The 15640-nt window shown below is 38.6% G+C and overlaps 2 protein-coding genes across 4 annotated transcripts in view; one reads left to right on the top strand and one right to left on the bottom strand.

Moving 5' to 3' along the window:
- The window catches only part of LOC125146965 (olfactory receptor 4B1-like), a 53468-nt gene that overhangs the window by 29554 nt on the left and 8274 nt on the right, over positions 1-15640 (bottom strand). Inside the window, exon 1 of one of the 3 annotated variants that reach the window (XM_047823906.1) lies at positions 4374-4684. The exons of the other annotated variants lie outside the window; for them this stretch is intronic. The gene's annotated coding sequence lies outside the window, so the exon portion shown is untranslated. Of the gene's footprint in view, positions 1-4373; positions 4685-15640 lie in introns of those variants that run through there. 3 annotated transcript variants of the gene reach the window in all.
- On the top strand, positions 10431-11592 carry LOC125146963 (olfactory receptor 4S2-like). Its single transcript, XM_047823902.1, has one exon. The coding sequence runs from the start codon at positions 10552-10554 to the stop codon at positions 11566-11568; it is 1017 nt and encodes a 338-aa protein (XP_047679858.1). The 5' UTR covers positions 10431-10551; the 3' UTR covers positions 11569-11592.

Raw genomic sequence — 15640 nt, 5'->3', positions numbered from 1 at the left:
TACCTAGCCAAGCTGTCCTTTAATAAACTAAAGTTTTGATCATATAGTAACTCAGTAAATACTGTATGTACATAAGCACCCTTTCTGAAAAATCTACTACATAAGGAGTTTCATCCAACCAAAAGATGACTGAGAAAACTTCAATAGAAGGACAGTCAGGGGGCGTCTGGGTGGCTCAGTGGGTTAAAGCATCGACTTCAGTTCAGGTCATAATCTCAAAGTTCGTGGGTTCGAGCCTCGCATCAGTCTCTGTGCTGACAGCTCAGAGCCTGGAGCCTACTTCAGATTCTGTGTTTCCCTCTCTCTCCGACCCTCCCCCACTTGTGCTGTGTCTCTGTCTCTCAAAAATAAGTAAATGTTTTAAAAAAAAAAAAAAGGACAGTCAGTTCTGTTAGGTGTTTCTTTTTCATGTAGTTTCAAGACTTTGTTGTTAGATGCAAATACTATTAGGATTATTATGTCTTTTTGGCAAATTGATCCATCTGTCACCTCTTTATCTCTGGTAATATTCCTTGTACTAAAGTCTACTTTGTCTGATATCAATAGAGTTGCTCTAGCTTTCATTGCTTAGGGCATTTATTATATATCTTGTTCCATTTTACTCCTAATCTATGTATGTCTTCATATTTAAATAATGCCTTACAGGTAGGATAAATTTGGGGTTGGTATTTTATATAATTTGAATATTTTTAAATTAGTGTTTAGATAATTTACATTTAATGTAAGTATTGACTGGTTTGACTTCTTTTTTTTAATTTTTTAAGTTTATTTATTTATTTTGAGAGACAGGGGGAGCACAGCTGGGGAGGGGCAGAGAGAAGGAGAGACAGACTGTTAAGCAGCCTCCACACCATCAACATAGAGCCCGATGTGGGGCTCAAACTCACAAACTATGAGATCATGACCTAAGCTAAGATTCAGTCGGATGCTTAACCGACTGCACCACCCAGGCACCTGCCCCTTGGTTTGATTCAATCCAAACACCTTTCCAATTCTTTACGTTCCATTGTTTTTGTTCCCTTTTTCCTCATTCTCCTTCTAATTTTGAATTAGTTTATTTTTTGTTATTCCATTTCACCTCACTATAGATTTGTACTTCTTTTTAAAATATTTTAGTATATACATATATACATATTTTAGTATATACATATATGTATATATAATAGAGACTATATTATATAACATATTATATCTTCCGTTCATCATCTACCTTGAAATACTTTTATGCAACTTCATAGACTCTAAGAACCAAAAAACAGTATACTTCCAATTCCTGCCTCCCACTTCTTATGATGTTTTCATATAATTTACTTCTACATATACTACAAACCCAGAATGTATTGCTACTACTTTTGCTTTAAAAATCACTTATTAGGGCATCTGGATGACTCAGTTAAGTGATCAACTTTGATTCAGGTCATGATCTGATGGTTTTGTGAGTTCGAGCCCTGTGTCAGCTCTGTACACTGACTGTGTGGAGCCCGGGATTCTCATTCTCATTCTCTCTCTCTCTCTCTCTCTCTCTCTCTCTCTGCCCCTCCCCTGCTCACACTCTCTCTGTCTCTCTCAAAATAAAATTTTTTTTTAATTTTTAAATAACTTATTTTGGTATGCTGGGTGGCTCAAGTTCGGTTCAGGTTATGATCTCATGGTTCATGGGATTGAGCCCCACACTGTCAGTGCAGAGCCTACTTGGGATTCTCTCTCTCCCTCTCTCTCTCTGCCCCTCCCCTGCTTGTGCCTGCATGCATTCTCTCTCTCTCTCAAAATAAATAAACTTGAAAAAATAAAAAAATAAAAATCACTGATTTTAAGAGCAAATAAAATAAGAAAAACATACTCCTTTGTATTTACCCTTTAACCATTCTGAAGTTCTTCACTTCTGTGTATATATCCAACTTTCAATCAAATATAATATTCTTATCTGCCTAAAAAACTAATATTCTTGTAGTGCAGGTCTTCTAGTATGAATTCAGTTTTGGATTGGCAATAAAAATCTTTTTTTTTTTTACTTCCATTTTGAAAAATATTTTCATTTGTATAAAATTATGAGTTGACAGAGGTTTTTTTTCCAAATACTTAAAGACACCACTCTATTAAAGATGTTACTCTATTGTCTCTTATCATATATAGTTCCTGATGAGAAGTCTGCTGTAATTCATATCTTTTTATATTTCTTCTTTCCACTGTATGCCTTCAAGATTTTCTCATTGTCTTTTATTTTCAGCAGATGGAATATGATGTGTCAGCATAGGGTTTTTTCATTTCTTTCGTTGTTGTTGTTTTTCCTGCTCAACTTTTCCAAGACTTTTAGATATATAGTTTGATATATTTCATTATTTTTGGAAATTCTCAGTCACTGTTTCTTCAAATATTTCTTTTGCCCCGTTTTCTCTTTAGGATTCCAGTTATGCCAATGTTAATTTTTTTATATTGTCCTAGAGATCCTGCATACTCTGTACTTGGTGGGGACGGGTTCCTGCTCTTTTTTTCTGCTTATGTTTCAGTTTGGTAATTTATAGTAACCTATTTTTTTTATTTTTTTAATGTTTATTTATTTTTGAGAGAGAGAAGGAGAGAGCATAAGTAGGGGAGGTACAGAGAGAGAGGGAGACACAGAATCTGAAGCAGGCTCCAGGCTCTGAGCTTGTCAGCACAGAGCCCAACTCAGGGCTTGAACTCACAAACCATGAGATCATGGCCTGAGCCAAAGTCAGGCACTCAACTGACTGAGCCAGCCAGGCTCCCCTATTTTAACCTATCTTTAAGGTCACTATTCTTTTCTTTGCTGTGTCAAGTCTTCTGATCAGCTCACCTAAAGCATTTATCATTTGTTACCATGTTTGTTATGGCAGCAGAATTTTGACTTACATCTTTGGTGGGTCTAGTTTGGCAGACTTATTGCCCTACCTGCAGGCAGAACAGACCTTAAATCATATTGGCGTAGGATCTGGGTCCAGGCCTCTCTCCTGTTCCTCCTCAAGGATAGAATATTCTTTTCTTTTATGCTTCACCCTGCCCTAGTGGATCTTCACATGAACCCCGGGGGCAAGAACGTTCTTTCCCCAAGACCTAAGGCTTTTGTTCTGTAAGAGAGAAAGGTCTGAGTGAGGCTTTATGCTTTTCCCACAGTGGCAGCTGCTATCCTCAAACAAGCTTGTATCACCAATATAGATTTCCTCAATCTACTGCCTTGTCCTCAGTGTTTCTCGTGAGCATTCAGTGAAGGCCCCTATAGAGAATATCATACGAGTGTGCTTCATTGAACTCCATTGTGTCTGTGGCATTCTGTAGTCTCATGCTAGCCTACATTTCTTACCCACTTATATGGCTCTTGACATTTCTTCCTTCAATGCTCCCCAGTGAAACAGTGCTGTGTTTCATCTCTGCTTGGAGGGGTTTATATTTCAGGATATTTAGTTGTTCTAAAACCTCAACTCTTTAATACATTCCCCCAAAAGTTATGAATTCGTAATTTATCTAGATTTTTCCTGTTCACAGGCTATAAACAACACCCTTTCCAGTTTTCCACATCCGAGGCAAAAGTAGAAAATCTAAATAAATCTTCAAAATGTTTGTAAGACCCTAACACTGAAAATTAGAAAACATTTAGAAAGCATTTAGAAAAATTAACAAAGACCTAGATAAATTAAAGGATATACCACTTAACATTCAAGATCATTAAAGTGCCAAATACACCCAACTCTATAAATAGATTCATTGCAATCTCAAATAAAATCCCAGAAGATATTTTTGTGCTAATTTACAAGCATATTTTTAATGTACATGAAAATGCAAAAGGCCAAAGATATCTAACCTACCTTCAAATAATCAAAGTTGGTGGCCTTCCACTACTGATGGCCAAAAATTATTACAAGATTACAGTTATAAAGACAGATATTGATGCAAATATAGACAAATGGACCAATAAGGCAGTGGCGGACAACCAGAGGCAAACATGCATATGTGGACATCTGGTTTATTACAAAGGTGCACAGAAGAGCCATGGATAAAAGACAAGCTTTATAATAAATGGTGTTAGTTCAGTTCAGTTAGATTTTCACATTAAAAATCTGTCTTGGCCCCTCTCTCACAGAATAGCCCAAAATTAATTCCAGATGGATTTTAGATCTAAATATGAAAAGTAAAACAATAAAGCATCTAGAAATTAATGGGAAATAATTTCATGAACTTGCAATAGGGAGGATTTCTTAAAAGAAGACCCAAAAAGTATTATCTTACTTCATTTGGGCTGCTATAACAAAATACCACAAAATGGGTAGGTTATAAACAACAGAAACTTATTTCTCACAGTTCCGGAGGCTACGAAATCCAAAACCAAGTCTCAGATTCAGTATCTAGTAAGAACTCACTTCCTGGTTCAGAGAAAGCATTTTTTTGTTGTCTTTGCATGGCGGAAGGGATGAGTGGCTTTCTGGGGTCTCTTCCATGAGGGTACTGCCCACATGACCTCATCATCTCCTAATGCCATCACCTTGCAAATTAGGATTTCAACATATGAATTTTGGAAGACACAAACATTCAGTCCACAGCAACTATCATAATAGAAAATACCAATAAATTAGATTACATTAAATTAAGAACTTCTATTCATCAAAAAATATCATTTAAAGAGAAAAAGGAAGTTACAAAATTGGGAGGGGAGATGACAGAGATATAGAGATAGAGAAAGAAAGAGATGACAAGGGGCTTTAACCCAGATTACAAAAAAAATCCAGATTATATAAAATGAACCTCTACAAATAAAGATAGATAATCCAAAAATGGACCAAAAAACAGGCACTTAATATAAAAAATTATCCAACTATCACTAAAGTCATGAAAAAATGTTCAACCTTCTCAAAATACAAATTTAAAACACACTAACATACACATAATTTACAATATATTTAACTTTTTGGCATTCAGGAATAGGCAATGGGATGCACTAGAGAAGGGCATGCACAGGTAGATTCTATTTATCCATAATGTTTAATACTTGGATTATATATTGGCTTACAGATATTTTAGTCATTAAATTAATTAACAGTGAAGTATGAAGTCATATATTAAAAAATGGAGATAGTGAACCTCAAACAACAGTCATGATTATTTCATTTCAACTCAACTGAGGCTCTAAATATAAAATAAAAAATTTCTAAAAACTGTGAATGTGTATAAAGTGCTTATCATAATGGAAGACACATACTAAGTGCTTAATCAATGGAATCCACTGTTGTTGGATTAAAGGATGAGTATCAGACAGGAAATCTAGGATGATCCACCTCCAGTGGCCATAAAAACAGGGGAATTCATTCTAAAAAGTCCTCTCCCAAGTGGGCCCCACACCTGGACGATGAAGTGGGTAAAGTTATTTGTATCTTTGGTAAGAACTTTCAACAGGGGAAGCCAATTAAAGGCTCATGGGAGCTCATAGCTTAAAACAGTGATGCAGAACACAGTATCCTCTGAGTATCATGGGCTTTTCTTTCTCCTTCCCAAGCCATAGAATTCAGATATGAAAAAGCCTTTGCCTGAATTTACATCAAGCTGGAAGACAACTCTGGATGTCAGGAAGACAGTAAGTTAACCTTCAGGATGGTCCCCAAAGTCACACGTTTCTATCATACTTCCTCCGTCCTTGTTGTTTACTGAACACCTGCCAAGAACTTAACGTAAACTTAGGTTTCCTTCAGGCTCCAAGACAAATAACTTTGCTTTATGACCCAGACAGAAATTTTAAGCAATAAATGGCAGACTACTTTTTTCATATATGTTATGAAATACATATATGTTACTCGTATATGTTATGCACTGACCACAGAAATATGAGACGACTGGAATAGGAATGGTGTTTGGAGGGGTTAACAGCTAGGTAGAGGATTCATAGGACTCAGAAGTAGGAAATGATGGGAAGGAAGAGTTTCATACTCTCCAGGTAAGTGAAATCATTTTTATCACCTTTCTTCTTTGCTTCATATTTCCCATATTAACAATGTACAGGATAAAAATGACAATAACTAAAATTTCATAAGTACTTCTAATGGACCAGACACTATGCTAAGCTTTACATGCATTATTTTAATTCTCACACCAACTCTATGAGGCAGGAACTATTTATCCCTACTTTAGAGATGAGGACAATAAGTAAATAGCTAACCTTACATGGTTAAAGCAACACAGTTGGTATTGGCGTGCCTAGGGGTTGAAAATCCAGCTCTATCTGATAAGAGTTTGTGTTTTTAAGCAGTATTCTATGCTGGACAATAGCTAGACCATCTAGAAGGATTCATAAACTAGTAACTCTCATCTTCTTTCTCCCTCTCCCTCTCTTCCTCCTACAAAGTTTACTGAATACCTAACATATGTCCCTGGCCTAGGGTCAAGTTCTGAAAACCTATACAAATAGGAATGAACTCTGCATTTAAGTGACACACAGTCCACTGGGGGAGACACACAAGTAGTCTAAAAGACAGTGATTTTATTTTTTATTTTATTAATGTTTATTTTTTTATTTTTGAAAGACAGCACAAGCAAGGGAGGGGCAGAGAGAGAAGGAGACATGGAATCTGAAGCAAGCTCCAGGCTCTGAACTGTCAGCACAGAGCCCGACGTGGGGCTCGAACTCAACGAACCATGAGATCATGACCTGAGCCGAAGTTGGACGCTTAACCAACTGAGCCACCCAGGTACCCCAAAGACAGTGATTTTAAATATTATGATAGAAAGAAACAGAGGACATCTGAAGGGGTCAGCAAATGCCTTTACTGCAGACTTTTAGAAAGCTACCTCTTTCAAGAAATGTCTGTGGACAAATGTTTTCAGTGAGTCAGCATTTAGTCAAGGCACTAAAATCTAGCATTTGGTGAAGCCTAACCCTCATCCATTTGCTTCTGTCCTTATCCTACTACAGGTCGAAAGATAGTGATGCATTCTAGGGGCACCTGGGTGGCTCGGTCAGTTAAGCGGCCGACTTCAGCTCAGGTCATGATCTCACAGTCCATGAGTTCCAGCCCCGAGTCGGGCTCTGTGCTGACAGCTCCGAGCCTGGAGCCTGCTTCGGATTCTGTGTCTCCCTCTCTCGCTGTTCCTCCCCTGCTCACACTCTGTCTCTCTCTCAAAAATAAATTAATATAAAAAAAAAAAATTTTAAGGTAGTGAGGCATTCCAGACTGTGGAATAATCTATGTCTAGGCCCAGCACCACATGGCAGGTGACAGTGGCAGGGGAGGGAAGGTGAGACAGAGGATCCTACTGAGTCCTAGACTCTGGCAGGAGAAATGGCAGAGTTTGAATATGCTTTTCCACAATCTGCACCATTTTCTGAGACTGTGCTTATGCTGTAGCAGAAACTACTGTTTGGCGGTAAGGCCTATGGGTCTTCCCAGAACACAGACATCAGGACTCCACTAATTTATCAGAGTACTGGTGTCTATCTTGGTTAAGTTTTGTTTGGAGTTAATTAAAGTAGCAATACATATCCCAGAAATATTAAAATAATAAAGAAGATCCCAAAAGAGTTATCAGTATTTTTAAAATAATGCCAATGGAAATTGTACATTTATGACACAATGTGGCATAGACTAAGAGAATTTATCAAGGTTGAATCTGTGTTCCACCAGTGACTAGCTACACGACTATGAATAAAGTTAGTTTACTTTTCTGGTTTTTATTCCTTTTGTGAATAATAGGAATAGTTCCACTTACTTCATATAATTACAAAAAACAAATTAGATAGTACGATTAAGCACTTAGACCAGAGCCTAACCCCTAGCACAGCACTGTGTGATAGAAACACAATACAAGCCACATTGTCATTTTACATGTTTCGGTAGCCACATAAAAAAGCAAAACAAATAGGTGGAATTCATTTTAATAATATTTTGTTTAACGCATCTTATCCAAAATTTTATTACATGAAAATACTTTACATTGCTTTATGTTTTTTTAAATTTAAATTTAAACAAAATTGGAACATCGGTTTCTTAGTCACACCATCCACATCGCAGGTGCACAGCAGCCACAGTGAACTACCCTGGCCTATGGAGCACGCATGGTGAGCACTCAACTAAGCACTATAAAGGAGCGATGAGAACAAAACATGGCTCCAGCAGACCACGAATGGGTTGATATCAGGCAACTACTGGTTATTTTGTTAGATGTGATCATGGCGTTTGTGCTCACATAAGAAAGCTCCTGAGATACGGATAATGAACCATGTAGAGGTTGAAATGGCATGACGACTGGGAATTGCATTAAAATACCTGGCAAACAAGTGAAAAAGAGGGATGGATGATCCAAATGTAGTAAAACATGAATCATTTTTTTAATCTGAGTGGTCAATGTATGAGAGCTTATAATACAACTATCTCCATTTTGTGTACGTTTGAAATTTTTCATTATAAAATGTCTTAAGTACTGGCAACCTGGCTGGAAAATGAAAGGGCATAATTCCGTGAGTGCTTACTATATGCAGGGATAGCTTTGGTATTGAAAATAATTCTCTGAAGTGGATAGTAGCATTTCTATTTGAAGGATGAAGAAAGTGAGGCTTAAATGGTCAAACTAAGGAAAGGAACATTTGCATTCAGGCTGCACAAAAATAAAGACACACCTTGTCCCGACCTTCACACATCTTTTGGTTCAAAGGAAAACATAGATAATGAAACAAAGAAACTACATTCAGTGACAGTGATTCATTGTATTAAAAGGATCATCCCAGTGGCATCTGGGTGGCTCAGCTGGTTAAGCCGCTGACTTTGGCTCCGGTCATGATCTCTCAGTCCATGAGTTCCAGCCTTGTATCAGGCTCCGTGCTGACACCTCAGAGCCTGGAGTCTGCTTTAAATTCTGTGTCTTTCTCTCTCTCTGCCCCTCTCCTGCTCATGTGTTCTCTCTCTCTCTCTCTCTCAAAAATAAACAATTTTTAATGTAAAAACAAGTAAGTAAATACAATACAACACAACACAACACAATGAAAGGATGACCCCAAACTCCATGACATAAGGCTAAAGCAGAAGAGACCCTGGTGTTTATGTAGAGGCTACACCAATGACCAGAGAAACTGGGTCTCTATCATTGTTAAGTAACTTGCCCCAGAACTCACAGTTGGTTATTATTAAGATCTAAAAGATCTAAACCTACTCAAGAGTTATTTCCTCTCCATACTTTATAACAACTAATGTCAACTGGGATCTGAAGTCTTGAGGATCTTGCAGGTGGCAGTCCCTTTCTGTGAAGCCTCTATGCATTTTTCCTGACTTTCAGACATACAAGAAATGACAAAGAGTGAAGTCCTAGAATAATCTAAAATACAACAAAGCTAATCAGGCTATCAGGAATTTGGGAAGCCAAGGGGTCTCATAAAAAGGCTAGTTAGGGGGCTCCTTGGTGGCTGAGCCAGTTGAGCGTCTGACTTTGGCTCAGGTCATGATCTCACGATTTGTAAATTCAAGCCCCACATCAGGCTCACTGCTGTCAGCATGGGGCCTGCTGCTGGATCCTCTGTCCCCGTCTCTCTCTGCCCCTCCCCTGCTCGTGCTCTCTCTCTCTCTCTCTCAAAAATAAACATAAAAAAAAAAGCTAGTTACATCCTAGATTTGACTCAAAGTGTACATTTTAAGACTTACTTATGATCGCAAATTTGTGTGTGTGTGTGTGTGTGTGTGTGTATTTTTTTTTCCAACGTTTATTTATTTTTGGGACAGAGAGAGACAGAGCATGAACGGGGGAAGGGCAGAGAGAGAGGGAGACACAGAATCGGAAACAGGCTCCAGGCTCTGAGCCATCAGCCCAGAGCCCGACGCGGGGCTCGAACTCACGGACCGCGAGATCGTGACCTGGCTGAAGTTGGACGCTTAACCGACTGCGCCACCCAGGCACCCCTGTGTGTGTATTTTTGTAAATTCCATACATCAACTAAAACAAGGATGAAAAGCATCCTGGAGTAAAGAGACTGAGGGTTACCACTCGGAGGCTTAATTTAACAGAGAGATTTAATTTAAATTCCGGAGCAACAATAATTTGGACTACTGACACAGGAGAAGAGCCTAGACTGTATTCCTAAATCTGTTTAAAGCCTGTCAAACTTTTCTTTTTTCCTTTCTCTTTCTCTCTCTCTTTCTTCTCCCACACAGTCACCCATCTCTGATAATTTCAAGAAACATACTTTACCCAAACCAATACCTTAAGTGACAAATTTTGAGAATAATTTTTTTTAATTTTTTAATGTTTATTTATTTTTGACAAAGAGACAGAGCATGAGTGGGGGAGGGGCAGAGAGAGAGGGAGACACAGAATCTGAAGCAGGCTCCAGGCTCCGAGCTGTCAGCACAGAGCCTGATACCAGGCTCGAACTCACAGACTGCAAGATCGTGACCTGACCTGAAGTCAGATGCTCAACCAACTGAGCCACCCAGGCGCCCCAGAGAATAATTTTTTTAAAAAATAACAATGTTATGGTACCATGTGCCCAAATCTAATTGTCTTTCATACTTTTTTCCTATAGGTAAAGTCACACTGTAGTTCCCTCTTGTGAGCTTCCTAGTTTCCATGGAAAATAATGTTACAGAATTTATCTTCATGGGTCTTTCCCAAAATGAGAAAGTGCAGCAACTATGCTTCTTTCTGTTCTTACTCTTTTACATGACACTCATGACTGGAAATTTTCTCATTATAATGACTATTCAAAGGAGTCCCAATCTCAACTCTCCAATGTACTTCTTCCTCAGCTTCCTATCCTTTGTCGACATCTGCTACTCCTCTGTTACAGCCCCCAAGCTGATTATTGATTCCCAAGCCAAAGTCAAGAGCATCTCCTTTGTTGGTTGTATGGTCCAGCTCTTTTTCTCCCATCTGTTTGGCTGCACAGAGATCTTTATTCTCACAGTGATGGCCTATGACAGGTACGTGGCTATCTGCAAGCCTCTGCGCTATATGACCATCATGGACCGGAAGGTCTGCTCTCTACTGGTGGTAACCTGTTGGTTAGGAGGGTTTGTGCATTCCTTCATCCAGACCATCCTCACTGTACAACTGCCGTTCTGTGGCCCCAACCTGATTGACCACTACTTCTGTGATGTCCACCCTTTACTGAAGCTGGCTTGCACAGAGACATACATGGTGGGGCTCATTGTGATAGCTAACAGTGGCATGATTTCACTGAGCTGCTTTGTCATTCTTATGGGCTCTTACATCGTCATCCTGCTTTCCTTTAAGACCCGCTCGTCAGAGGGGAGGCACAAGGCCCTGTCTACATGTGCTTCCCACATCACAGTGGTGATCTTGTTCTTTGTCCCCTGCCTCTTCATCTACCTAAGGCCTTCCACCACTTTTACTGAGGACAAGATGGTGGCTGTGTTTTATACCATCATCACACCCATGTTAAACCCTCTGATCTACACCCTGAGAAACACAGAGGTGAAAAATGCCATGAAAAGACTGTGGGTCGGGAGGTTGTTCGACAGAAATAAGAGGGACTCTGGTGTGAAGCTTAGTGGGGCTGGTATAGCCTGCATTGTACCAGTTTCCGAAAGGGTTGCTGGAAACAAGTCAGTCATCACCTCTTAAACTTCATCCCATGAGAAACAGTGCAATATAGCACAGCCTTGGATTTGAAATCTAAAGACCTACTTCGAAGGACTCATTCTACCAGTCACTAGTAGTTGACTTTAGGCAAAGAGACAGTCTCATGGCCCTGAGTGCACTCAATGTTTATACAGAGAAATCTGACACCTAAACACAGTCCATTTCGTAACATATAGTACGGTTGCCTCTAATAGCCTCCAAGCGATGTGGAATGTCAGGCATGTATATTCTAATAAAGGAATATGAAGAAATATTACCAAAATATTAGAATAATATTAAAACATACAGGATTGATACCAAAAACAAATGCTGACATTGATCTTGCTAACCTTTGGTCTTTTATCTCATTTTAAAATGGAGGTAAACTACATTTCCTACTACTTCCCAGGGTTGTATAGAGAACTGAATGGCGTGGAAGTGAAGGTGAAAGCATTCTGCCAATGGTATGGAGCTCTGAAAGCCAACATGGCTTGCATCCATGAGACCCACAAAATTATAGCAAAGAAACAGTTCTTAACGGGCTCATGAGGACACACTGTGGGTGGTCCCCCAAGGCTCAGCCAGAGGAAGCAGGAAGAAATGCCTCTCTCCAAATCTTCTTCTCAAAGAGGCTTATTTACATACTTTAAAAGCCAACGCCCAAGATTCAGGCTTCTAATTTAGCACACATCTAGGGGCTGACTGCAATCCTCCCTAAAGACCAAGAAGGCCAGTGGACACTATCTCCACCTTCTCTCCCTGGCCCATTCCAGGTCATCAGTGTCCCCCTGGCAGGAGCTTATCTGGTGCCCCAGGTTTTGTGGCTGCTCCCAGAGTATGCCCCCCTCAATCACCTGACTCTTGTGGGCAGTGGGGCTTGCATTCACTGGTCCCATAGGACTGCAGCAAACAAAGAAACACTCCTAAACCAGGTCCTAGAACAAAGGAAACAGACAGAAATGCCCATTCCCCAGTCTTTCCTGAAAGAGGCTTATTTATATACTTTAAAAGCTACTGCCTAAGGGTCTGGCTTTCAATCAGCCTGTTTCTTGATGAGATCCTCCCCTTTGGGACACTTACAGGTCGTGGCTCACCCTCATCTACTGAAAGCCACTAAACACAAAGAAAGCATCTTGCACATAGGTTTGAGAGAAAACCAAAAGCTCAGGCCAGGCTGAATAATTAGGTTCATTTCTTACAAGACACCGCTCCATCAAGACTAGGAGAGATGGCTCTTTTATCTAATGCACAGAAACCAACAGAGAGTCAAGGAAAACAGACAAACAGAGGAATATGTGCCAAACAAAAGAGCAAGATAAAATTCCAGGAATAGGCCTTAATGAAACACAGTGATTTATCTGATAAAGAGTTCAAAATAATGGTCATAAATATGCTCACCAAGGTTAGGAGAACGATGCATGAACAAAGTGAGAATTTCAACAAAAAGAAAATATAAGTACCAGAGAAATCACAGAGCTAAAGAATACAAAAACTGAACTGAAAAATTCAATAGAGGTTCAATACCAGACTACATCAAGCAAAAGAGAGGATCAATAAACTCAAAGACACGTCAGTGGAATTCATCCAAAAAGAAAAAAGTATGAAAAAGAAGATAACATGAGGGGGCTATAGGATATCATCAAGCAGACCAATATTCACATTACAGGGGTCCCAGAAGGAGAAGAGAGAAAGAAAGGGGCAGAAAGCTTTTTCAAAGAAATCATGATAATTACCCTAACCTAGAGAAGGAAAATAGATGATCCAGACCCAGGAAACTCAGACAGTTCCAAATAAGATGAATCGAAAGAGACCCACACTGAGACACTTTGTAACTAAATTGTCAAAAGTTAAAGACAAACTTTAAAGCACCTAGAGAAAAACGACATGTTACATATAAAAGAACCCCCATAAGATGATCCACACATTTTTCACAGAAACTATGCAGGCCAGAAGGGAGTGGCATGGTATATTCAAAGTGCTGAAAGAAAAAAAAACTACCAACAAAGAATACTCGACCTGGTAAAGCTATCTTTCAGAATTGAAGGAGAGATAAAGAGTTTTTTGGACAAGCAAAAGGAATCACCACCACTAGACCAGCCTTAGAAGAAATATTAAAGGGAGTTCTTCAAGCTAAACTGGAAGGATGCTAATTAGTAACATGAAAACATATGAAGGTATAAACCTCACTGCTAAAGGTAAAATACAATTAAATTCAGAATATTCCAGTGCTGTAATGGCAGTAGGTAATAAATCACTTACAACTCTAGTATAAAGGTAAAAGACAGAAGTACTAAAAATAACCATAACCCCAATAATTTGTTAATGGATACACAGGTAATTGTGACATCAAAAACATAAAATGAGGGGAGGAGTAAAAATGTAGCTTTAAAGGGATACAGGAGTACTGATGCATAGGGGCACTTGTACCCCAATGTTCATAGCAGCACTCTCAACAATAGCAAAATTATGGAAAGAGCCTAAATGTCCATCAACTGATGAATGGATAAAGAAATTGTGGTTTATATACACAATGGAATACTACGTGGCAATGAGAAAAAATGAAATATGGCCTTTTGTAGCAACGTGGATGGAACTGGAGAGTGTGATGCTAAGTGAAATAAGCCATACAGAGAAAGACAGATACCATATGGTTTCACTCTTATGTGGATCCTGAGAAACTTAACAGGAACCCATGGGAGAGGGGAAGGAAAAAAAAAAAAGAGGTTAGAGTGGGAGAGAGCCAAAGCATAAGAGACTGTTAAAAACTGAGAACAAACTGAGGGTTGATGGGGGGTGGGAGGGAAGGGAGGGTGGGTGATGGGTATTGAGGAGGGCACCTTTTGGGATGAGCACTGGGTGTTGTATGGAAACCAATTTGTCAATAAATTTCATATATAAAAAAAAATGTAGCTTTAGTATATAATTGAACTTAAGTCGTTATGAGCTTAAAATAGACTATTATAAACACAAGATATTTTATGTAAACTTCATGGTAACCAGAAAGCAAAAACCTGTAGTGAATACACAAAAGAGAAAGGAACATCACTACAGAAAATCATCACAAGGGAGCAAGACAAGAAGAAAGGAAGAAAAGAATTACAAAGAGCCAAAAAACAATTAATGGCAGTAGTTAGTCCATACCTAACAATAATTACTCTAAATGCAAATGGACTAAGTTATCCAATCAAAGATACAGAGTGGCGGAATGGATTAAAAAACAAGACCCAACTATAAGCTGCTTACAAAATTCTCCCTTCAGCTTAATGATACACACATTGAAAGTGAAGGAATGGAAAAAAATATTCCATGCAAATGGAAACCAAAAGAAAACAAGAGTAGCTATACTTACATTAAGTAAAACAGACTTTAAGCCCAAGACTATAATAAAAGACAAAGAAGGTCATTATATAATGATAAAGGAGTCATTGCAACAAAAAGATACAACATTTGTAAATATCTATGCATCCAACATAGGAAGACCTAAATACATAAAGCAAATATTAAAAGACCTGAAAGGAGAAAGAGATGGCAATAAAATAATAGTAGAGGACTTCAACACCCCACTTTCATCAATAGATAGATCATCCAGACAGAAAATCAATTAGGAAACATTGGAGTTAAACTACATGTTAGACCAAATGGATGTAACATTTACAGAACATTCCATCCAAAAGCAAAAGAATACACATGCTTCTCAGGGACACATGAAACTTTCCCTAGGAGAGATCACATGTGAGACCACAAAACAAGTCGTAATAAATTTAAGAATACTGAAATCATATCAAGCATCTTTCCAACCACAATGGTATGAAACTAAAAATCAATTACAAGGGCACCTGGGTGGCTCAATCAGTTAAGTGTCCGACTCTTGATTTTGGCTCATAATCAATCATGAGATCTAGCCCTGCATCAGGCTCCATGATGTCAGCACAGAGCTTGCTTGGGATTCTCTCTCCTTCTCTCTCTGCCCTTCAGAGAATAATTAATTTATTATTATAAGTTTATAATAAATAAACTTAAAAATTATATAAAATAAAAGAAAAAATAAAAATCAATTACAAGAAGAGAACTGAAA

The sequence above is a fragment of the Prionailurus viverrinus genome, chromosome D1 (assembly GCF_022837055.1).
Source record: "Prionailurus viverrinus isolate Anna chromosome D1, UM_Priviv_1.0, whole genome shotgun sequence".
Classification (NCBI taxonomy): Eukaryota; Metazoa; Chordata; class Mammalia; order Carnivora; family Felidae; genus Prionailurus; species Prionailurus viverrinus.
Note: the sequence above shows the minus strand (reverse complement) of the source record. Positions and strands in the feature narration are given on the sequence as shown.